Below are 25,405 nucleotides of genomic sequence, written 5' to 3'. Positions count from 1 at the left end.
AAAAAGAGTGTGCTGAGAAGACAGAAAATGAAGGGCAGACGTCGGGCCTCACCTCCTGGCTGCACTCGGAGGCAATTTGAGTGAGCAATGAGGAGAAGAAACTGGAGTTCTGGAGCAGGACACGGCCCATGATGCCAAGGTAGGTGGACATCACCACGGGATATATCTGCAAAACACACACACAATACACAATCATATGCAGAAAGATACTCATGTGCAGATGCTCTTACATAAAGCATGATGAGGCAGAAAAGATAGGCCCACTGACGCAGCAGTATCCTGGAAAGGCAGAGGAAGACCTAAATCTGCATTGATCAGTAAATGCCACTATATTCTGATGATTATATAAAAATAACAGAGAAGGACAAAGTGGAGGAACACACAGGGACAGTCGAATTTTAAAGGATATATTTTAAGGTTTAAATGTTTAAATATTTGGTATAAGACCATGAAAATAATTAAAAATACACATAAGTTTAAACAATATAAAACCATATTTGTTCCTTCATTTTATATAATGCCATTTGAGATGATCTGCACAGTGTGTAAAGGTGAGACTAACCTCGCCGGCCACGATTCCTCTGAGGACAGCTGGCAGCAGGGGCTGGAACATGTGGGCTCCCAGTATGGGACTAACCTTTAAAGCTATCTCCACCACCTGCAGAGACACAAAGAGAGGGAGGAAGAGGGACACAGCTCAAGAGGGAGAAGTAGTGCAAAGTAGTATAAGGGAGAAAAAAAACAAAAAGAACCTGCTGGGAAAACCCAGTAGGGAGCCAGAGAAGGAGGGTAAAAAGAAACGAGTGTGCAAAAAACATAGGATGATGTAAAGGTAGGGCAAAACGTGGGAGGCAGAAAGTAGTTAGTTGGAGCTACTTTTTAGAAGAAAAACGGAAAGGCTGTAGGAAATCGTGGGAGTGACCTCAATTTGCTCACAAGGTTGGTCATTTGAGTGTTAGATATCGAAGAAATTTGAACGAGCTCTCTCAAGATCCAAGCTCAAATGAAAATACTTGACTTAAAAATATCAACAGCTTAAAACCAGGGTCAGTAAACAAAGATATAGCATGAATGAAGACATTTTCTGAGGCGTGTGAGAGAAATGCTGTAGTTTGCATCCAGTACTGTGCGGACATGCAGCCAGCTGTGCATGTCAACACAGCTGGAATGAAAGGATCTTTCCATCCTCATTGGACGTCTCATTATGAGCCTACAACACGTGTCAAGACCACTTCAACCAGAAAACATTGCAACGAACAACATCACATAGTTTGTAACCTTGTAAATTACTTTTACACAAACTGAAACCTTTAATTAGAATATTTAACCCAAGGGTCAGCAACCTGTTCAGTGTGTTGACACGCTACGATTTGCTGTGTGTTGATGTTGTGCAGGCTGACAGGTTTCTGGCTCTCGTCTCCTCGCCTCAGAACAAAGGATTAGCAGGAGCCACATGTGAAGTAATGCCACTGAGCTTTACTAAGCTAAAGCTCTATGTTCTTGTGGCTAATCTACATTATTATAAAGTCAACAAAAGCTGAGGCATGTACAGTATGTAACCTGACATGCACACAAACAGTTTATCGTTAATTATCTACACTATGGCAGCCAACCATGTTCTAATTTGTCACACCACAGTTTCCTAATGAACTCAAATTAATTAGACTTCTCATAATAACATAAGAGATCTGATCCCCTCCTGTTTGCTCTTTTCTTCTCACGCATGCCTGCTCCATCGCCCATGAAGTTTTTACCATCCAGGCAGACGGTAAAACCGAATACTTTCAGCAGCAGCTGTGTGAGAACGTGTAACTGGCCAGACAATGAACAAGCTTTTTTAGGGGGCACATAACTGAAAAAACGAATTAGTTCAGAGATTATAAATATAGAAATCTATATCATAATCTTGTGTCAATTCACAAGCAGCACTGTCTGTGTCTGTTTGTGCATCTACAACATTGTATGCTACTTTCATTCCAGCTGCTTCCTGTAGAGCCAAACAGGCAGGACGAACAAACACTACTGTTCAACTGATGGAAGAAGAATGACAAATGAAGCCTGACAAAAGAGACGGAAAAAGTAATATAGTTCTCTGTGTGTGTGTGTGTGTGTGTGTGTGGGTGTGTACCTTGAGCACTTGGACCTGTCCCTCATTCGTGATGTCTTTCAGCAGACCACAGAAGGATCGACACAGTGATTCTGCATAGTTCTGGAAATGCACAAATTCAGACATATGGGAATTATAATGAATATGTATAGCCTGGCCATGCTTTGGTTTCATTTTCTCTTCATAGTGCTTCACTTGAGAGTCTCACCTGCAGGAAATCTGTGGCAGACAAGTATATGTAGGCGTTTACGATCTGAAAGCAGGTGCGCAGATTCTCGGAGCTCAACTCTGAAACAGAGCATCAGATGTTGCACGTTACCAAACTGGACCAAAGGGGTTAATTGAATGACACAGATGATGAATGGTCCAGATGAACACGACTGTTGAGTTGTCCAACACATTGGGAATGAACTGCAAATTGGATGGAATTTCTTACAAGCTTTGTTCCTTGAGAGCAATCAATATACGCACATGACATGTTTCACTCTGGGAAATGTTCAGTGTTTACAAAGTGTAAGTTTGTGAAATACTAATAGTGTCTTGCACTGTACCTTTGATTTCCAACAATCTTTAATATTTATGTTGAACACACTAAGCCTTGAAAATGAGGCAACTCAAACCATTTAAATAATTCAATGATGAAAAAAAATTCAAGGGAAAAGGTGTGGGGCTCGCTGAGTATTTATGAACATGTTCTTTCTTTATTCACAAACAGGTGCTTGTGATGTTTTATTAAAAAACTGACAAGTCAGTGCATTTAGTTGAACTGTTACATGCTAAAAGAAAATGTAACCAACAAACAAACGAATAAAACTGACGATTTATGACGACTTTCCAAAAGCTATAAAGAAAAACCCAGACTGGTTTTGGCTTTTAACCATAGTTCAACATATAATGCAGCAAAATGTTGAGAGGATCTATTAACAAGTGCATCTGAATTATTAAGCATAGTGCTGCGTCATTACACCTGCATTAAATATGTTCTACTTCGTCTCAGCTGTTTGTCCGACCTTTGCTGTCGAAGTACTTTTTCACCAGAAGAAGCAAAGAGGTTATAACAGGGAAAATGTTATAAAAGAACCATTAACTGAGGTTAAGAGTAACAATGGAGACAAAACCTTGACAAGAATGGCTGCTGTCAAAGAGAGCAACAAAGGCCAGAATATTTGATCAAAATAAAAAGGTGAGACCAGGCTCAGTAATTATAACCTCTATAAAAATGTGGAAAAGTTGACCATGAAGCAGTTTGCAGAGATATGATAACTCATTCAAAAGGAAAAATGCCCTCATTAAGTATCAAAACAAATATGAAGCATCTTTTACAAATTGCACTTTCTGCAGACAACTATACACCAGAGGGAAAACAAATTACTAACAATTTTTGAAACTAACAATTTAGTAGCAGTACTTGTAGCATTTTGTAGTTTTGCTCTATTATTGAAGAAATTGTACTTTCCTTATTCTTGTTGTTCTTGGTTTGTACCCTCAGGGTTGAATACACTTAAATGAAATGTAATGTAATGTAATGTAATAAAGAGGGGAGAGCACAAAGAATGGACTTTTTGCCAGTAGGTCAGTGTACATGCTGGAGTGCAAAGCAGATATGGTACAATAGTAGTCACAAAAAGCACTGATGGGTTGAGAACTATGTATTGAGCAATATATAGGAGATAAGTACATTTTACTGTGAAGTCATGTGGGGTTAATTATTAAGTGTTTTTATCTTCTTGGAGGACTATGATTGGCCCTTTGTCCAAAAACCTAATACTCACTAATTTGCGAGAAGCCGCAAGATAATCACAAACTGTTTATGCTTCAACGCAGCCTCCAACAACCAGGACGGATACGGCCTGCGAGACAATTTAATCTACCCACGAGACAATTCATTAAAATCTAATAATAATCCAGATCGTCTCTTAAATTTTATGGATTCTCGTCTGGCCCACACCAAACACTTCTACTTAGTTTCAATCAAATCAGTTGGGTAGCTTTTATGTCCTCAGCAATGAAATGATGACCTCTTTGGCAGAAGTAATAACATAAAATAGTGGACTAACTTGTCCTTCTGGCTTGAGGTCAGGTTGGGATCAAAAAAACATGTGTAGCTGTTATGTGTCATCACTGACTAGCATCATGATAACTGCCAAGAGAAGTAAATGAGATGTTGAGCTCCTCAAGAGAAACAGACAGATGATTAAGAAATCGCAGCTTGAAGCGCTCACACTGAAGAAAAAGGAAAATGGTAATGGGTGTTGCTCTTCATTGGAGTTTTGGTGCCAAACAAGAAGCGTTAACCAAGACAGTGATGGGACAGAGACAATGTTATACAGGGGAGCGAGTGGATAGAAAAGAGGCTAGAATCATATTCAGAAGGAGAATCCACGAAGGAGCTTCTCTAATGTGAAACTGACAAGAAACTCAAGGTTTTCTCTCTGGCCGTGATGAAAAAAACAAAAAACAATCATGACAAACGCATGGATACTCGGTGAAAACAACATTCACTCAGAAATGTAATTAGATGTCATGTTATGTACACTGAATGCTAAACATATGTACATGGTCTAAGTATATACAGAAGAACAGATTGTAACAAATGAAAGAGTGTCATGAAAAAAGGGCTGTGGAGAACAGGAAATAATGTGACAAAGAAACTTTAGTATAAAATACATGATGAGAATAAGGAAAAGTGAAGTAAGTGACCCAAATAAGGTGGAAGGGAACGATTTATGCGTTAAGTGAATAATGCCTTATTGTAAAACCAGGACTAGCACATACACAGCAGGAGATAAACCTGACAGTGATGCAAGCTGGCGGAGTAACAGACCTTAACAAATTGAATACCCTTTTGGAAACGTATGACACACACGAACGCACAGATGAGCGAGAGAGGTGAGAGAGAAAAGAGAAGGGACTGAAAGGAAATAGTTCCTCAGAAAGATGGACAGAGACAAAGTCACACCTGCATGCCGACTCTCCACAGTCCCCCCCCCCCCCCCTCCCTCCTCCGGTACACAAACCAGCATCTGAATGAATTTATAGATTGAAGGTAACACAGGGTGACAGGGAAACTCACACCAATACTTGGAGTAATTGTTTACTTCACACAAGTTGACAGGGCAGCTAATTCTAACATGGACAATAGTAATATCCCTGAATGAACAAAGGGAAGCAAGGGACAAGATATAACATATATATATTTGCATTAAAGATGATATTTAAAGGCTTAGATTTACAATTCGTTATGCACTACAAATGAGGGTGCATGAATTGTTTCTGTTAGTATTGTCTTAGGGCTGCTTCACATTTCAACGCTAACACAAAATGTAAAGGCTAATTCCGCCTTTTCAGCCATGACTACACCCATAGTTTACATTCTTTTGGGTTTTATTTGCTGCGAAACCAGCAGAAAAAAACAGAAGACAAGGAAGAAGAATAACTTTGTTAGAACCAAAGTATCTGGAATTGCCACTGTCAAATTGTTTCCCACAACCAGCAAGTGTGTGGTCTTACGATCTGGCCAATTTGGTTAAAGCTGTCATGAGGTCTGTGCCCGCTCACATTCTTGAAGAGTTGAAAAATCCTCTAGTGTGCACCAGACATTAGTCTCAGAAGTAACGGAGGAGGTTAAATGTGACAATGCAGGTTTTTACAGGTGATATTAGCGTTTCTGTCGGCAGTATGTGTTGTCTAGCCATCTGCCAGTAACAGTGAGGTAGTAAAGATAAGGCATGCTGCCATCTGTTACCAGAGCAGGTACACAGGGGCCTATTTAGTCAGCACATCTACAAACATAGCGTGGAGCAACATTACAGGAAACACATGCAGTGTGCAGGGAAGTGAGCACAGATCAAGAGACAATTAGACAAGCAATCAGAAAAGCTCCTGCCTCCTCTAACAGTGCCCTTAAATTCAAATCAAGCTGCATCAAAGTGTACACACTCACAGATATCAGTCCCCTAAAAATTCCTGATTTGCTTCATCTAGAATGATTTCTGAAGTATTTCCTGAAAAAAACACCCCTGATCCAGATCTGCACTAAAATGGAATTCTTACTAGACTGATACTGCATCCTTCGTAGTAATCCGTCCAGTTTTTGACTTATGGTGCTAACTTACAGACAAATAAACAAACAGACGAAAACATAACTTCATTGGCAGAGGTAATGAATGAAAGATGTAACAGTGACAGGAGCTGTAGAAGAGAGAGAGCGCAATGGCTCAACCTAGTCAACTTGTTGGACGCCCTGGATATTCCCATTGTCCCAGAGGAAATATGTGGATCTGCTCTGGCATCCATTTCAAAGAGAGGTGAAGTCAAGAAAAAGGAGGAAAAGGTTACAGCTCAACCGCCTTCCAGACAGACCATCACTTCGGTGGCCTGCAGGTAATCCAACCCGATTTCGACTCAGGTAAATAAAACCTACAGGAAGCCAGTGTGACTCAGACAAACGTGGTTCTCCACTCTAGCGCGGCCTAAGACAATGTATTTCATTCCACCTGAGCATGACAATATGGTTACACTCAAAAATACTTCATCTTTTATCTGCAAGTGAAGCTACACCCGCACTTGTTTTGATTATGAAGGCAAAACCTGAGGTAAACACATATCGACAGCTTTCTGATTTGCCCCCTCCATAATGTCACCACCACAACCACTGTCAATACTTGCGTGACTGATAAGCTCTGCACACACGCTGGCAATATCCTCTGAAGGAGAGTTTTGTATGAATATCAATACAAGAGGAGGGAGAGGTACAAGCATTTATATGAGTGGAGGAAGAAATGAATTGAATTCTCATTCTGGGCTGCAGGTTGGTCAGGCAGCTCAGAGCACTGAGCCTCGGACTTCATAAGACTTTCATTATCTCCCCCCTCCTTCACTATTGCGAATGAACCCCAGGCACCTCAAGTGTCCGTGCATGAATACAAACAGCCTGACAAAATAACACTGCATCTGGTTATTGCAAGTAGATTCAATGCCATTTCAACACAGCATCCTTGTGCTTTTTATTTCGGTGCGATGCCAATACAACAGGAACAAAAAGGCGGTGGGTTTACTGAGAGTCAACTTAACTTCTGCATTTTCCATTCCTTTCTACAACTGTCTGAGAAATATTCATCTTACTCTTGTTGGGTGAGATTGTCACCCGGGCTCCATGTTGTGAGTGGCCTTTCCATTTCCTAAATGAAACCAGTCAATTAATAATAATATAATTAAACAAAGTCATAATACAGCAGTGTTTCCCATTCATTATCTAGGCCGTGGCAACCTGCCATATTCTAATTTGTTGCGCCACATTTTCTAAATGAACCAAAGCATTTTTTACACTTCTCTTAAGAACTTATCTCTAACTTGGTATGTGCAGCGCAACTTACAGTGCGCTCACTTGCCCTCGCTGTGGGACATTCTCCGCAGTTTCTTCTGCCTGCCCCCGAGTAGAGAGACTGGAGAATGTGTGAGCGAGCCATTGCGAGACACAACAGGTCAATGTCTGCAGAATTCACAATGAGCGAGTGGGCATGTTGTTGAAGTTTCTAACACATGACAGACACAAAAAAGAGCTAATATCTCAGGATGAAAAAGAGCCTTGATACACGCGGCTGTGCTTGAGTTAAAAACACATCAGAACATATTGTAATCTATTACAAAGGCAGAATTATTACTTTTGTTAATAACTCAATTAAGCTCATTTAGTGTTGTTTGAGGCTATTAATAAGGTGTTAACTCATGATAAGTGTTGAGGTGGGATTTAAATTGGACCAAATTATCCGCTAATATAATATTTTGCTCTATCGTGCAAGTAAATACACTTGTGAAAAAAATTTAGAAACTAATAGTCAGAAAACAGAATAGACAGTTTTGCCAAACCAATGCTATAAAAGCGATTACATTTTCACAAAGCGAGAGCAAGTCCAAAACACACACGCACGCCACGCGCTATAATCAAATAGTCACAAAACCAGCTGCTAAAGCACTGATTAAGCTGTAGTCTGCACCTCCTTCATAGCCCTGGGCATATGCTGCACAATCTGCTTCAGTTATCAACATTAACAGGAAAATGAGCCTCACATCTGACTGTGATAACAGCCTCTGAAGTGCCTCTAATGTTTGCTGGGGACACCGCTTAAAATTCTGGTTATCTCCCAAACTTATTTTTTTCCCTACATGACGTGATGGGGTTGACAATGTCATTCCAGGCAGCCGGCAACACAAAGTTTGAGTTGAGTTAAGATGCATGTTGGAGCTTTAAAAGCAATAAAATGCACATAACTCAACACCCCCCCCCCCCCCCCTTCAAATTAAGAAAATAAAGAAAAGAGGAATATTAGAGTGATGACGATGGCTTGCTGCAATACTTTATTAAAGTGAAACTTTACCGCTGCAGCTCTGGAGAGACATCTTATTTTCCCAGGTTTTTACAGTACACAAAGGAACATGAAAAAACAATATGACCAACAGAAGCCTTGGCTACAGTTGCGAGATGACAAGCTCAGTCCCTTAGGTGCTCTAGTGAGTAAGCCTTGGATGAGTAATCATGCTTGACAGAAGCGAGAAAAGCTCAGCAAGGGATTCAATGAAGTGGCAACAATCTACTTTTGTACGCGATGACAGCGATGATAAGAAAGCAGGAAACTTCCAGGACTGTGTCTCGGAAAGATCTGAAACATCTCACGAGGTTAAAAAGGGCAAATCAATCCGGAGATATTTGGACAGCAAATAATGGATAATGATAGTGAATCGTTACATCAAACTTTCAGAAAAATGACATATTAATCTGCTTTCATTTCCTGCACTAAATAGCCAAATATATGTGACTATGGTGAAATGGCTGTGATCAAACTCAGTGCTTCCAGAGGAGAAGCCTGTTGTAAAGAGGGGCGGATGTCTAGATTGATCAATGGAGCACATTAGCTGCGCAGTTAACTGTGAGTCTACAATCTGAGGAATGTTAGAGCGCTTGCACATGAAAAAGATGAGGCTGGACCTCTTTCAGTCTGTATCATTGATCTTGCAGGGACACATTTATGGATGCAGCAGTTGCTAAGTGATAATAAGTTAGTTGAGAGTTTTGCTCTGCACAATTTATTACTTTAAAGCCAATTCAGCAAGGTTATGTCCCTACTTTATATTCTAATTTATTTACCTTAAATTGCAGGAAGGCAGGCTGTTAGTTAGGAGTTAGTTGAAAATTAATTACTGCTCATTATAAAAATTGAATGGTCATTTATCAAGCAAATTTCCTAAAAATGTTCTGCTGCAAGAAAGTGAAGATTTACTGCTCGTTTCTGTTTTATATCATAGTAATTTCATCATATGGACGGTTGGTCAGACATCACAAAATATAATATGCATCACAAAATAAACCCCAACCATTAAACAGAAATAGTAATTGCCACATACACAGTTATCTTTGGTTGTCACCACAAATATACAGAACTCAACCTTCAAACCATTAAAATAAGTATAGATTTTGTCCAGGCATTAACAAAGACAAACACAAAGCATGTGATATTTGGTACGGTCCATGTCATGAGAACTCCAAAGAGTTTTGTATTGGCCCAATTCTCTAATATATATTGCAAAGTTGCATGCTCACGACAAAAAAAAGTATGAATAATGAAAAAGTAGCGATATTTATCTGGATATGAAATTACCTCAGTCAGAATATGAGATTTTGGTCATATCATGCTGGGATAAGGAATTCTCCCAGAGATTATTTTATATCCTGCACATCCTTGAACTGTAACACAGGACCATAAATCATCAATTAGGTCCCCTACCCTGGACTTGACATTTAGTATTCTCGTAAATCCTATCCCATTTTTTTCAACCTGTGTCAGCTTCAGATCCTTTTTCTGTGTCATCATTAGAGTCATCGTCATCACAATCCAAAAATGGCTCATGACCTTTCCCGCGGTTTGTAAGTACGTTATCCATAAACTCTGCACCTTTGGAAGCTGATGTACAAGCTCCACATTACCCTGACAACAGATGGCGAAGCTCCAGTTATTCCAAAGTCTCCCACCATCGATGCAGCCACTAGAAGCTCTATAGGTTAAGTGGTGTCGACTGCTTGAAGACTTTGGAAACTTCAGATAATTGTGAAAAGCATTTGCTAAAAGTGTTACCGAAGATAATCAACTGATTGAAAGAAGGTAATTAACAGGTAACAGCTGTACAACTTAAGGCTAGAGACTGATCTTTATTCCCTGTTCCGTATTCTGATAGTCTTCCATTATTTACGTAGTTTAGACACTTTTGGCTTTTAAACAAATTCAATAGTTCCTCCATGTGTGTCCCTTTGGAGCTCGTAGCACTTCAGGAACCACAACACCTTCATTAATAAAATAACATCGAATGGAAATGAATGAACACTGAGACTATATCACTTGTTCACACTAATTAGCATAATACCAAAAACAGAAAACTCTGCTGCACAGTCTCATCATCACTGGTCAGAGGAGCGGGCAGAGCAGAAACGGCCCTAGTTGAGAGAGTGGCGGCAGTGATACAGAGCAAAGTGCTAGTCTCACAATTTAGCCAAGGCAAAGCTCCTGACATTCTAATTAGGGAATTTGCTGCTCCAGTTTAGCAATGATGGAGCGAGGCTCTTTATCAGGCAGGCCAGGCCACATACCTGGCAAGCTGTGACACCACACTGAGCCAGCCCCTCTCAACGGCACACATCCTTCCACTGCTCTCCATGGACTAAATAAATGAACCACCGGATGTTCTGGTGAATACCAGCCAAAGATGATGACTGGCCAAAGTTTGACTAAGAAAAAATAAATAATCTAACTTGATTTCCACAACACCGTTTTATAATCAGTATACGTAAAATGTTCCTCTACTGATCCTAGAAAGACATTGATTTTAAAACCATGTCTGACCAGCTATCGCAGCACAACAGCTTTGAATTTTCGAATCTAATTACATTTGATACGATCTATATGCTTTGAGGTCTTCCCAGAAACAAAATCACAGACCTGAACAACAGAGCTTTCACACTCCAAACACTCACCAGATCAGAAGACACCTACCACACCCTTAAATGGTAACTTCACTGCCAACCAGATGGAGGTACACAACACTTGAACTGAGAATTCAGTAGGAGCATCGTATCCTCTGCCATTGTAAATTAATGAATTGCCATAATGAATCCGACATGTATGTAAATGTTTTAATGTTTGATTTGATGTTCGGTAGGTTGCCTGAAAGGTGTGCTTTTTGGGTTGACTGTACAATTTCCCTTAGGGGACCATGCAGTTTAAGTCTATATGTAGTTGAAAAATTGAAAAACAGCAAAACAATACTGCCTCTCTCTGCTTGCACAATGCATAAGCGCTATATCTATATACACTCCTGATCAAAACCTTAAGACCAGTTAAAAAATTGCATGAATTTGCATTTTGCACTGTTGAATCTTAGGAAGGTTCTAAGTAGAGTTTCAAAATGCAAAAAGAAGAAATGGGAACAAAAGGCCAAAAGTTGTGAGCAGGCAATTTATTGAAAACAACAATTTAACTGAAGTAGGCTGTTCATCAGCTGATCAAAAGTTTAGGACCACAGCTAAAAAAAAAAAAAAAAAACCTCCTAAAATAGAAATTAAAGAGTCAAAAACTGACTCAGTAATGAGTAACTCCACCATTATTGTTGATCACTTCAAATATTCGTTTTGGCATGCTTGATGCAAGTGTTTCCAAAAGGCTAGTGCGAATGTTGCGCCAAGTGGTGAAGATGGCTTCACGAAGGGCATCCACTGTCTGGAACTGAAGTCCATTTTTGTAAACTTCCCTTGCCATCCATCCCCAAATGTTCTCAATTGGATTAAGATCAGGGGAACACGCAGGATGGTCCAAAAGAGTGATGTTATTCTCCTGGAAAAAAGTCTTGGTCAGACGGGAGTTGTGAATTGGAGCGTTGTCCTGCTGAAGAACCCAGTCGTTACCACACAGACGAGGACCCTCAGTCATGAGGGATGCCCGCTGCAACATCTCCACATAGCCAGCTGCTGTTTGACACCCCTGCACAACCTGGAGCTCCATTGTACCATTGAAGGACCCCAGATCATGATGGCGCCCCCTCCACTGTGCCGCGTAGAAAACATCTCAAGTGGCATCTCCTTGTCATGGCAGTAACGTTGGAAGCCATTAGGACCATCAAGGTTAAATTTTTTCTTGTCAGAGAATAAAACTTTCTTCCACCTTTGAATGTCCCATGTTTGGTGCTCCCTTGCAAAGTTTAAACGGGCAATTTTGTGGCGTTGGAGACGTGGCCTTTGAAGACGTTTCTTGTTTTTGAACCCCTTCCTTCGCAGATGCCGTCTGATGGTTATTGGGCTGCAGCCAGCACCAGTAATGGCCTTAATTTGGGACGAGGATTGTCCCGTGTCTTGACGGACAGCCATTCGGATCCTCCGGCTCAGCGCCGGTGAGATTTATTTGGGTCTACCTAGGGCTGCTCAATTAATCGAAATTTAATCGTGATAACGATTATTGGGTCAAATGATCTCCAAACTACTATGATCGAGTTGAAACAATTATTTGGCATTTTTTTCTAAAGAGACGCGCATGCGCAATTCAGTCCCTCCCCCAAAGCATTCAGCGCGGCCCCGCTGACTGGCACTCCCTCTCAAGCAGCTGTGAAGTGAAGGAGGCAAGTTGTGTGCGTGGGGACCGGAGGTATTTAAAAAACAGCGCGAGTGGAAAATGGCAGAGGGAGGGCAGCCCCGTCTGATCAACAAAAAGTTTAGAAAAAGTTATGTTGTATGGGAACACAGCAGCCCCACACAGTGTAGCGGCCGCGCCGCGCAGCGTCTGTTCTCCAGCGCGCAGCCGCCCGGCTGTTCACACCGGACCGGCGCGGGTCAGCTCGCGATTCTCCGCTTTTTGTTGTATGGAACCTGTTCAATGTCGGGGTTCGGGGGTAAATGATGATGGTCCTCATAGCCCCGCCCCCCCCCCCCCCCCCCCCCCTCTCTTTCTCTCTCTGTCTGTGTGCTTGTAGTGGAGGGGGGGCAGATGGGGACATTTAATAATGAGAGGAAATTTCAAAGTTCTCAGTTACAAAGTGTTTTTACGGAGAGTGTTAATGTTGCCATCATTAGGGGTTGAATAACCGGGCACCGATATCCTGCATGGTTTCACGGAGGAATAAGACACGCAGCCGTAATCGGTGTTTACCGGAACCGGAAGTGACTGGTACTTCCGGTTAGTCATTAAAAAAAATAAAGCATAGACTTCAGAATAAGGGCACATATTAATAATCGTTTGAATAATCGTGATTTCGTTTTTGTCCAAAATAATCGTGATTATGATTTTTTCCATAATCTAGCAGCCCTAGGTCTACCACTTGATTTTTTTGTTCCATAACCCTGAGGATCTTTTAAGAAATGCAAAATGACTGTTTTACTGCGTCCAACCTCAGCAGCGATGGCACGTTGTGAGAGGCCTTGTTTATGCAGTTCAACAATCCTACCACGTTCAAAGACGGTGAGCTTTTTTGCATTTGCCATCAAGAGATCTTCACAGTGTGATTACTTGACAGGAAATTACATGGAATCCAAATTTTTGCACAGATTTTGGCTTTTAAAGGCTGTGGTCTTAAACTTTTGATCAGCTGGTAAACAGCCTATTTGAGTTAAATTGTTGTTTTCAATAAATTGCCTGCTCACAACTTTTGGTCTCTTGTTCCCATTTCTTCTTTTTGCATTTTGAAGCTCTACTTAGAACCTTCCTAAGATCCAACAGTACAAAATGCAAATCCATGCAATTTTTTAACTGGTCTTAAGATTTTGATCAGGAGTGTATAGGAGACTTTTGTTGTATTGCGATCAAATTTTTTATATTGTTTTAACGGCCCGCCCTTAAACAGCATTTGGCGAGACAATAATAAATGGTTGATCATCCATCCTTCAATCCATCATCATAGCCACAAACATGGCAGCCTGATCAGTGAGCATTTATTACTCAACATATCTTCATCAATCCTGCAGAGGCAATAAAACAATGAATCTCTCAGTCTGATTGTCAGACTTCTACGATTGTATTCGTGTTACTTGTCCTGTCAGTTAATGTTGATTTTCTTTGTATTGTCACTTCCTTGTTTGTGAAACAGATTCATGCTTTCTGCATCAATGTTGTGGAAGAGCAGTGTAACAACCCTATTTAATTTAAAATCACAGTGTTTCTTTTCAGTTTGCCAAAGGCTTGTTGACTGCAGTAGGTGTTTTGCCCCCGTACAGCTCCATCTGTGTAATTCTCTGTGATTTCTCTCGAATTTAAAACGAATGGTTCACTGCTTTGGTTCTTTGCCTTAGTTTACCTTTTTTTATCTGCAGCACAAGATAAGAGTAAAGAGCAGATTCAATCATGTCCAAGTTCCTCAGAGCACACCTCTAAAGTATTACCTTCCTTTTTATGTCACTTCTTCATGAATTTCTCTGCCATCTCTTCTTAAATCATTAATTTTCCTCCACCACCGCCATGCTATGTTTTTCACCATTCGTTCCCTTTTTCTTGAACCTCATTAATTCCTTCCTCCTCCATTTCATCCATCCATAACCGTCTTACTGAGTCCTTTTGCTCTTCTGTGACCCACGGACTCCCTGTACATGCTCCAAATTATCAAATTCTCCAGTAAGCCTATCAGGCCACACAAGTGTTTATATTAGTCTGACTCTCTCGTTATGTGCAGAAGCACAGAATCAATACTGTTCCACGTCGCACTGGGCAACACACACATTCACCTCTACACACTACAGCAAGTGAGGTGTCCCAATGCTCCAGGCCTGTGATAAATCATCCAGCCAGTTCCATTCAATCTGCCACCATTCACAGCTGCCTACAGACCCAAAAAATAGCCCTGATGGCTGCAGACTAGTGCAAATCCACTACTGTGGTCTTTGCGAGCTACAATAGCCTGGAGTGATCAAATTGTGAAAAGTAAGTCCATGTCCATGTATTGCATCAACTTTTTTTCCTTATTCTTTTGTACTCTTGAAGCATTTGATCATTTAAGGATTTTTTTTCCATCTCAGGCTGATGTGAAATGTGAACACACACACACACACACTCTAATTATTTTAAACTTTCCAAGATGCATCATAGCTGAATAAGACACCCTCCTTTCCTGCCATTCATTTAAAAGTCAATGAAAATGCCACAAAGTTTCAAAAAAATGTAAACTCATGTGAACACACATCGCAAACACAATTACAAAGATACACAAACAGGCAAACACACACACACACAGAGAGCTGGATATTCTAGCAAATAATGAAAAGCTCACCAAACAAAGAGGACATGTTCTGGAAAATTCTGAGCAAATCTGGCGTGGCGGCTGGGCTGTTCTCCAAAGTCACCAACCTGCATGGTTGCAAGGAGAAGAGAGAGAGAGAGAGATTGCAAATTAGGGAATAAAATGGAAACCTAGAAGAATTTGTGAGAGAAGGGTGCAGGAGACATAGTTTGGAGGTGGCAAATAAAATGGGAAGAGAGGTATAGCAGGGCAAATAACACAGGCAGAGAGAAGAAGAGAACCTGGGGTTAACATAAGAGTGGAGAAACCTGCAAACAAGGTTAAGTGGGTGAAAAAATAAATGAAAAGAAAGAAGGAAGAGAAAAATGTCAGTGTGAAAATAAATTCGATAAAGAGGCACGTTACATAAATGTGCTTGATTTAACAATATAATTAAAAAACACAGTACATCTAAATCAAAATATGGCAATGATGTGATTTCACAAGGCCTCTCTCCTCATTGCTAGTCACAAGGCGTCACTGGTGGGATTTCACCTGCAACTAATCCCAAAGATGACGCATGAATAACTGATTTGATGCATTCTCCACAAATTAGCCGGGGGGAGAAAGACACAATGTACAGATATGAGGGGAACACAGAACGAGCAAAAGCAGCTGATAAAAGCGAGAGAAAATGACATTGACTTTGTAAACAAAGAAAGCAAATATTTAGGACACGGCTGTTTATCAGGCAGGATGAAAGACGGGCAAGAGATATAAGACTGTGGCTTTGTGCTACAACAAACAAAGCATGCTGAGCAGTGGTCTCCTCAGGGAGAGACAGGAAAAAAGAGATTAAGGGGGGGGGGGGGTAAAAAGCAGTGGGATTGGAACGGAACAAAAGGTAACCCCAGCAAATTCTATTCCACTGAAACAAACCTTTCTTGAGGGTGATGAGCATAAATAAGTGATATGACATGTAGCCAAAATAATCACATAAAGGAAAGACCACTTATTAACAAAGTGTTGACGGTCTTGTCCTTTGTTAATCAGCCAATATGGACGTTTCCTCAAGCTTGAAACAAATGTTATCATCACAGAAGCTTTCAAGATAATTACGCTTATAAAACATTTCTTGGTGCAGCAACAACTTAAAAACTAAAAAAGCTGCAATGATCTCATTTAAATCTCATCAATGCAACATCTGTTTTTTTGTTTGTTTTGTCTTTCATTTTGTCATTAGAGAATATTACAAAATGATTTCTTGGATGACATTGAAGGTAATGGAATGGATTACTTCTGTTGCATTGTTAAATGAAACTCTTACAAACCAATTATATTTGTGTGCTTCTCTTAGGATACGTAGGATCCTAAATTTTGCCATTTCCTTTCATATATGAATGGATAAATATAAATATATATTATTGATATTTTGAGAAAAGGACATGACGAACGGACCATAGTTCCCGTTTAATTTTAACAAAACATGCCATCAGCAGAACTGCAGTTTGCTAACAATGACATTCTATATCCATATAACATTAGTATGCCTATCATTTCAGAGTAAAGAGGTAAATTAAAGCTAACTTTTTATTAAATTATGAATTATTTGGGATACAAAATGACAATGCATTGAATTCATGAATGGAATCTCCATGCTAAATAACGTAAATCGCGCTTAACTGAGGAGGCAGCGCAACTACTGATCAAAGTTCTGTTTATCCAGAAATATATAAATCTTGGGCCATATTGAATTATTGCTAAAAAAAATTAGAATAAATTGTTTACATGTGGATGAGAGGCAAAACATGCAGGAAAATGTTTGTGTAGTAAACTATCCGTAGAGCTGTTACGAATTTAGGAAGCTTAGCTGTGAATTCATGTTTCATTTTTGTCTTCCTGGTGAAGTTTCTTTCTAGAACTCATAAAAGATTAAATAGCATATTGTGGGTTTGTGTGTGTGTGTCCATACCAGAGCTCCAGTCCGTCCTCCAGCAAATACACATGAGGTGGCTGGGAAACATCAGTGCTCAGCTGGATGACAGGCAGAAGGAAAGGGTACAGGTTCTTACTCTCTGCCCCAAGGCCCTGTGAGAAGAGAGAGACAGAAAGTCAATGCCGATCAAGAAAAACTCGAGAAAACTGCGGAAAAAGTAATATACTGTATATTAATGCTTAGAAACCACTGCTCACCATTTCCCACCTTTACACACACTGTCCTCACTCTAAAACCTTCAGAGGATGTATTGATCTTACAGTAATGTGTAGGAGAGAAGTGATTTCACTTTCAATAAAAACAAGGCGTCATAAATTATGATTTTTTTAATACTTAAAAGAAGTTGCAAAAGTTCTAAGGGGAGTTTTATGGTGATTATATGGCCAGCAGTGAGTGGTCCACTTACTTTTTTTCATTGAGAAAAAAGTCACTTCTCACTGTCAACTCAATGGTCCTACACCTTTTAATGGCATTTCAAGTAACGTAAGAAAGAGTAGTACGTTTCCTTTGTGCTTCAGCCTCTTCAGAACAGGTTTTCTCTGAACGACCTTGTTACACATGAATGTGAGTGGATATGATTGTACTGTAGCAGGGAGGAGAATGAGCAGCTGAACAGTCCCTGTGTCATCTTAACCTGAACAGAACCACATGGCTTTAAAATCATGGAGGACAGAGCTGACGATTTATATCAAACACAGTCAAGGACTTCATAACATTTGTCTCTTATGTTGAAAATAAAACATCTATCTACTCACTTCCCTCACAACATATTCAGCTTTTACTGATTATTAGAAGTTTTTTTTTTTTATAATCTATAATTATCTGATTTCATTTGTCCTGGAAGTGGAGTATGTAAATATTGTTTTCTTAGTAACTTTGTTTTATTATTCTTATTCTTATTATCTGTATCTTTAATAGTATTATTATTATTATTATGAGAACAAAGACTGTATCCATTGGGCTTCAACTGAAAATGTCAAGATGCATGTAACTTTTAAAACATGTTTGTTGTTTTAACACATTAATATGTGAATAATACAAAATACTCTATGTATATTGTATAGAACACTTACATGTAATTATGCCTTATAATTGTAGACTTTGAGACTAATCAGCAGGGCCACACTGTGGTGCAGTTGTTAGCACTGATGCCTCACAGCAAGACGGTTCTGGTTCAAGTGCTGGTTAGCATAGAACTGTGCTGTGTTTGCATGTTCTGCCTGAACCATGCGTAGGCTTCTTCCCTCCCAGAGTCCAAGGACGTGCAGGTCGGGTTGACTGGTGACTCGAAATTGCTCGTAGGTGTGAATAGGGGCACGAAAGGTTGTTTGTCTCCATGTGTCAGCACTGTGATAAAACTGGCGAGCAGCCCAGGGAGTTCCCCGCCTCTCGCCCAATGTCACCCCCGCCCCCAGACTGCCACTTCTCTCTGGTGTATTGGTACAACCATTATTCATGTATTCAATTTCCCATCTTGTGGTTTGTTTTGTAATGGATTTTGAAATTGTTTTCGTTAATATATATTCTGGGATGCCATTTCCCCCTAAAGAAGTTTGTACTTCATGGCGTACCAAAGTGTACTTAATAAAAGGATAACTTAACCTTGAGCAAAACTGTAACTACACTTACTGACAACCCAGACATAAGTATACTAAAAAAAAGTAAATATACAAAAATATTAGAACACACCAGCATGTTTCTTTACCGACTGTAGCATCGAGAGACATGTTTAGCCTAACTTATGAATTATGCCCTCTGAAACAGTTTTTCTCCTTGAAACATCACTTCCAGCTTCATCACATATCCCCTCAAACTCTTGTCTGTCGATGAAAACGTAACCACTGTCTGACACCGTGCCCTTTCAAAGCACCCCATCACTTCAAGTTTTACTCAGCAACTTTGTATATTCAAAAAAAACACACACAAGGGAATGTGGGTGAGAGTAATGACAAGTGCGGTTTGTGTTTGTGTGCGTGTGTGTGTGGTTGTGCTGAAGAAATTATTCTGTCTAAAGGCGAGTATACAAACTTGTCTCAGAACTGTCAACATTATTTCAATGGTGGTGTGACATTAATTTGGTCTAAATATGCTCCCTCCTGCTTCGATGTGGGAGTGAAGGAGAGAGAGCCAGGCTCAATTCCCACTTGGCGCGACCCTGTTTCTCCGTCACAGGCAACATGTCACTAGTCTCTTGCAGGCAAAAAAGCTATTTTCTAAGTTTAAAAACAAGCAAGTCAATATGCTGGCTTTTATGAGTTTAAGAGCTGATTCAATGCTGCCTAATCATTCACAGGTGATGACAACTTTATCCCAGCTCCAGATAGACTGAGATCAAAAGGTCAAAATGGACATCCTGCAATTAGAAGTTCAGTGTCCTTCTGTCCCCAAAAATAATGTTTGTTTAATCAGTGTCCAGAGCATATAGACTCTTTGTTGTAGCTCCTCGAAAGTGAAGTCAATTAATCTGGATCACCCACTGGTGGCTGGCAGCAGTGTAGGTTCTTAACCTCCCATGTTACAGGATAAAATGGGCCAAACTAAAAAGTCAGAGAAATAATAAAAACGTTTTTCTCAAAGTAGCTTTGTTTTTAGTACTGAATTGAGTCTTTGAAAACAGGGTGACACGTCCTGACTGACACAACTGACTCTCGATTGGTCGAGCGCATGTATCAGCAGAACCTCAATATCTCAGCCCCACACCAAGATCACTGACCCACAGACTCCAGCTCCAAATGAGCAAGATATCAGTTTGGTATCCGGGATAAATCTTTATATACAGTCTGTGATCGAAATCATTTGGCCTGCCCCCTTGTGGCTGGCTGCAGTGTGGGTCCTAAACCCTGCCTCCTCGATGTAAGTGAATGGGACATGGGCCAAAACAAAAAGTACATTTTGTAGTCGCTATAAAACCATTAGATGTCCACGATTCTTGATACACAATTATAAACCACGGCAAAAAAACGAAATAATTTATCCCATTAACCTTAACAAAAATATGTGAATATGCAAAAATTGTATAATGGGAAGAAAGTGGAGACAGGTCGTCCATCTATATTTACAATCAATGGTCCAGTGTGTCTTCAATGTTTGAGTTTCTAATCCTCTGAAGAATTGAAGTGATGAATCAAATCACTTTACTTCATGTCACATGGAGAGAAGAGTGACGTACGTGTGATCTCTGGAGGACCTTCACCGAGTCATGTCTTCTATCCCCTCAGGAAAACAAAGATTGGTTCCTGACCTCAGGACAAGGGTGATTCAGACGGTCATACTTCCAGCTGTAACTCAAGCCTCCCTCAGTACAGTTGCCTTTTCATCCTAGTTTTTGGTTGACTATCATATGACTACTTCACAGATAAAACACAGAGGCTGTTTGTATTAGAACAGGAAAAAATCCATTGATCCATTTTTGACATCACCTACTTTGCCCTTTTGCTTCCTTTATTCCAACGTACACTGCTTTGTTGATTACTGCATGCAGAACGTCAGAAAATAGAACTAAACTGAAGTGGGTGGAATAAAGAAATAAATAAAAAAACTCACTTTTTATTTCTTTGACATCAGCGTTATACTTAATAGTATATATTAAAATCTCAATTAGCATGCCGTTACACAGTTGACTAATCCAAGCCAATTCAGCTGTACACCCTCAGTGCGTCATGCCATTTTCCATATGTGTACTTGTGATTTCTCTCTCAAAAGGAATGCGATTATCACTGACTCTTACAGCTCCTACTGTGAAGTAATGCAGAGGCAGCCACACAGGGGGCAACATCTTTCTGCAGGCTGCTTCGATACTGTAGGGAAGGGAGCATCTGCTTTTCAAAAGTTAGCTTAGTGATAAAACCTGATTGATTCTGAGGCAAACGACTGAGCATAAAATTATATAGTACAAAAACGAATTAATTTGATGTTTCAACCATTTGTAATTGTGTGAAAAGATGAACAACAGAGAAGGGATGTCAGTCAAAGCTGCTGCGTGTTGATCATCAAACCAAGTTAAGATTCCAGGCAAGTCAGGAGAAGGTGTAAAAAAAAAAAAAAATAAAAAAATACACAGGAGCCCAGCTGTTCTGGGGGAAATGAACCTAAACCCAGGTTTCCCTCGCAGACAATTTGGAGCTCAGCCTCAGCAACATGTGGCCAGAGAAGTAAAACCCCGCTTCCTGCCAGATTCACTCAGCAGCACCACCTGTCACACTGCAGTAGCTGCTCATGCCACAAAAAATGAACAACAAACATAATACACTTTAAATGAAACGAGCCATCTTACCCAAGGATCCATTAATTAAGTTAATCCTCAGTGTAATTCTTGGCAGCAGATTTTTTGTTGCTGTTTCAATAATTTCTATTCCAATTATTTTGTTAATGGGCTTCCCTTCTTGTTGTCCTGGAAGAGACACAAGAACTGGCTTATTGTAGAAAACCCAAGTGAGCCAGCCAAATGGGTGCTGTGGATCAGGATCATGAGTGTAGTGCATTAGGGAAGGAGGCTCATTCGGGCAGTAAACGTCTCATCTCAGCCAATGAAGCATCCACACACTCAAAAACTAATAAGATGTTTAGGTTTATTCCAGATTGGTAAACAGAAACAGTACAAAGGATGGTCAGTTTACCTTGATGGATGCACTTGCACTTTAACCTTGTCCATCCTTGTCTGGGCATTTTCTAATGCGACTTTATTTTTGTATTTATCTAAACTTCTAAACTTTGTATTTTGAATTAATCAGTATTTAGTCCCGTCTTTTGTGGATGAATTGTCAGTGCGCTTTTGTATGCTCTCCCACTCGCCTTGAATTGCCCCTCGGGGGCCAAATAAAGTATTTTGAGTTGAATTGAATCTTTAACATGGAAATGGGCGCTGCGGTCGATTAAGAGTTAGGGCGGATCCCACAACAATCTCACGGTTTGAAACCCAGCTAGTGTTGCATCTGTCGTCATACCCCCCTCTGCAACAGATGACGATTAAAGGCATCAAAAGAAACCAGTCTTTATTAGCAAAAGAAACTAATAAAAGAAAACAGCACTGGAAGCTGAAGATGTACCATACCTGTACCAGGTGGACGAGTGTTGTGAGTATGGCACAGCGAAGCATGTTGTGATCTTCAGATTGCTTCCAGAGGAGGGGCAGGTACTGAACCAGGCAGCCAACATACGGCCGGATCTGAAAAAAGAAAGTTCAGTGATGATGTCATGTTATGTAACAGATACGATTTTCAGGTTGTTCTGAAATGATACCAGCTTCACAGGTCTTTTGAAAAGGGTGACAAGCAGGTGACCTAAGGTTTTACATTTTGCTTGAATGTTCTTATGAAGGTTTCACATTTACAGTGTTATATTTTGTGTTTGAATTAATTTGATTTCCCTTAGTTTTATGGCCTTATTATCTTAATTTCTTGCTTTAATTTGTGTTCATTTATACTCCACTTAATTTCTGTATAAGCTCAGGAGTTGCACAAGTGAAACTGGGTCTTCTTGTGTTTCTTGAAGACATTTCACCTCTCATCTAAAAGGCTTCTCCATTGCATTTCTTTACAAACCTGACAGAAAATTTGATGTAATACAACCTCTTTTTATCTAAACCTGCACTAGAGCAAACACAGAAATATGTTTGTGTGACAAGTTTGCCATGGTCTTGTCTCTCTTTAGACTTTTTACTCTAAATCAAGTTCTTTTGGTTTAAACTCGAGAGAAATCTGGGCGGTTAGACACCACGTGGATTCCATCACCCTCATTCCTCTGTGAAATTGGAAAATGTGATGGAACAGTTTGCAATTATGATGCAGCTGCTGTACAGCAAGCCAAATCTAAGACACCCGAGTACGGTGCTGAATTATGGACTTCAAGCTGATGTTTGCCATTTACTTGTGACGACTTGTCTTAACACTTCATAGTCCCTGTGGAGGCTATGCGGCCAAGCTGCAGACCCCAAACTGGGATTTTTCTGTTCTATTACACCTTTATAGGGAGGGGGGCCCTGAGTAGAGGGAGCACTAAAAAAGAAACATGACACAGCCTTGAGGAAAAAAATAAAAAGGGGGAAGAAGAGACTCACAAACCAGCCTAGGGTGACATTTGCCAGACTGACAGCTGAAAAAAAGGAGCTAAATCTCATCTTATCTGTCATCGTTTTCATTTCAACTCAAGCTGCTTTCAGGGTTTTGTTGCATCGTTTTTGTAGCAGATTTTTTTGTGGGTTCAAAATCCCTTGTGAGAAGGGTTAGAATATTAATGGGACTTCCACTGACTTTGGAAGTTGAGCCAGGGCCAGTGACTGGGGAGGACTTAACGAGACTGACAGCTCACAAGGATGAAAGCCATTTCTGTGACAGAATTAAGTCAAGAGATCGTTTAAGGAAAGGTGCTTCAAATGTATCTGAAAAGGGCTTGGGGGGGTCGAAAGGAAGGTCACTTTTGTCCGGCTGGCAGTTAAGTGGATTAAAATGATTTACTGGATCCTGGGAAAAAAAAGCAGAATCCATATGGGCACAAAAGCTTTGCAGTGGCAGAGGGGAGAGTGTATCATCATGGTAAATGGGAGCAGACACCAGAACAAGGGTTGCCCGAGGCCTTATGATTTACAAAGAGTCAATTATTGGACGTAACAAATGCCAGTGTCTCAGGATGTGATAAACTATTAATGTCGAGCTATCTTTGAGGACAGCCGATTGTTTTTACCTTGGTGGTTTGGGGCTGGTACAGGGTGACAGATGTTTTGTATCAGAGTTATAATGTTTTTTAACAGCTTGACACGTCCCCTGCAGAGTTGAGGTCAATGACAACACTTTGTACAGTGCTATTCTTCACAAAGCACCAGCAGAATAGATCTATCTCCCGGGCTGTTAAACTCAAGGGCTCCCTCAAAGACTTCCGGAGTTTAGCTCAGGTTGACTTTACATACTCTAGAAAAAGTAATGCATGGCCTATATTCCACACACAGCTATGATCTGATCTCACCTGGATGTTTACTCTCTCGATGACACAGGAGATGACGTGGAGCACCTGCATTTTAGTGTCGCACTCCGTCACCTGCTGCAACAGCTGGAAGAGCAGCCCAAAGATCGACTCCAGGTACTAAACAGGGGAGAGAGAATGGAGTGGGAGAAAATTAACTAATGAAAAGTTCTAATGGATATAAAGACATTTTGAGAAAAATTCCAGCAAAAGTGAAACATGTACTCACAGGGAGGAATTGTTCTGTCCGGAACTCAAAGTCATCAACAGGTGGGCCTGAGTTAAGGATGTAAAAAACTGCTTGGGATCGATATGTAAGAAGTTATCTGAAATTTGTTTTTAGCTTTTGTCACGTTTGGTTTTTCAAAATAATTTTCCTTTCCTGACACTCTTTGTAACTGCTACTAAGATAGGTGATGTAAAAAAATGTAATTATTGTAATTATAATAAACTATTTATATCAACACTCTTTATTTCCTTCTGCCAGAGCTAAGGACCAAACAAGCTTGTTTGCTAATTAATGCAGTGAGGCTTACTTAACAAGCATAGTAACAACATCAATGTATTACTACAAAAATCATCTAAGCATGAGAATAAAAGCACAAGGAGGATATTGAGCTTCAGGGTTGTAGCCGTCTCAATCCGCACCTAGGAGGGGAAAAAAAGATAAGCATACTTTAATTTTGAAAAGGATTTTGGAAATAAGGCATCCCACATTTATCCTCCCGCTGGTGCACATGTATTGTTATAGCTAATTAAAGCTGCAGACAGAGAGGTTTTCCTGGGTTTGTATTGAACTACGCATAAGAAAATAGAAAGGGAAAGAAAGAGATTAAGATGATGGTGATTGCCACAGCTGCACATGCAGCAACACAACCAAACACAAAAGCCATGATTACATTTTCTTTTAATAGCAGCATCTGAAAGTCAGCGACAACCAGCACTCACTATACGGCTTTTCATAACTGAACACTGTGGAAGTGTGTCCCTACAGTGAATAACTTTCTATTGTTATTAAAAGGAAGCAGCCCCTCCAATCTAATAGACTCCAGCAGTGTAATGTAATATGGGGGAGTCTAAGAGTTATAGAGGTGGTGGACATGTCCGCA

The 25,405-nt window shown here is 40.2% G+C and overlaps 1 protein-coding gene across 1 annotated transcript in view; it reads right to left on the bottom strand.

The window, feature by feature from the left end:
* The window catches only part of ipo11 (importin 11), a 105,258-nt gene that overhangs the window by 29,960 nt on the left and 49,893 nt on the right, over nt 1-25,405 (bottom strand). The window contains exons 17-26 of the mRNA XM_061072058.1: nt 24,911-24,944; nt 24,526-24,566; nt 24,300-24,416; nt 22,393-22,506; nt 17,319-17,434; nt 15,398-15,474; nt 2,316-2,395; nt 2,129-2,209; nt 563-658; nt 53-166 (exon numbers count right to left, since the gene is read on the bottom strand). Coding sequence (XP_060928041.1) covers nt 53-166; nt 563-658; nt 2,129-2,209; nt 2,316-2,395; nt 15,398-15,474; nt 17,319-17,434; nt 22,393-22,506; nt 24,300-24,416; nt 24,526-24,566; nt 24,911-24,944 — 870 coding nt within the window. The remainder of the gene's footprint in view (nt 1-52; nt 167-562; nt 659-2,128; nt 2,210-2,315; nt 2,396-15,397; nt 15,475-17,318; nt 17,435-22,392; nt 22,507-24,299; nt 24,417-24,525; nt 24,567-24,910; nt 24,945-25,405) is intronic.

Source organism: Limanda limanda, chromosome 5 (genome assembly GCF_963576545.1).
Source record: "Limanda limanda chromosome 5, fLimLim1.1, whole genome shotgun sequence".
In the NCBI taxonomy this organism is placed as follows: Eukaryota; Metazoa; Chordata; class Actinopteri; order Pleuronectiformes; family Pleuronectidae; genus Limanda; species Limanda limanda.
The sequence above is the reverse complement of the archived record's forward strand: the minus strand, read 5'-3'. Positions and strand labels throughout refer to the sequence as shown.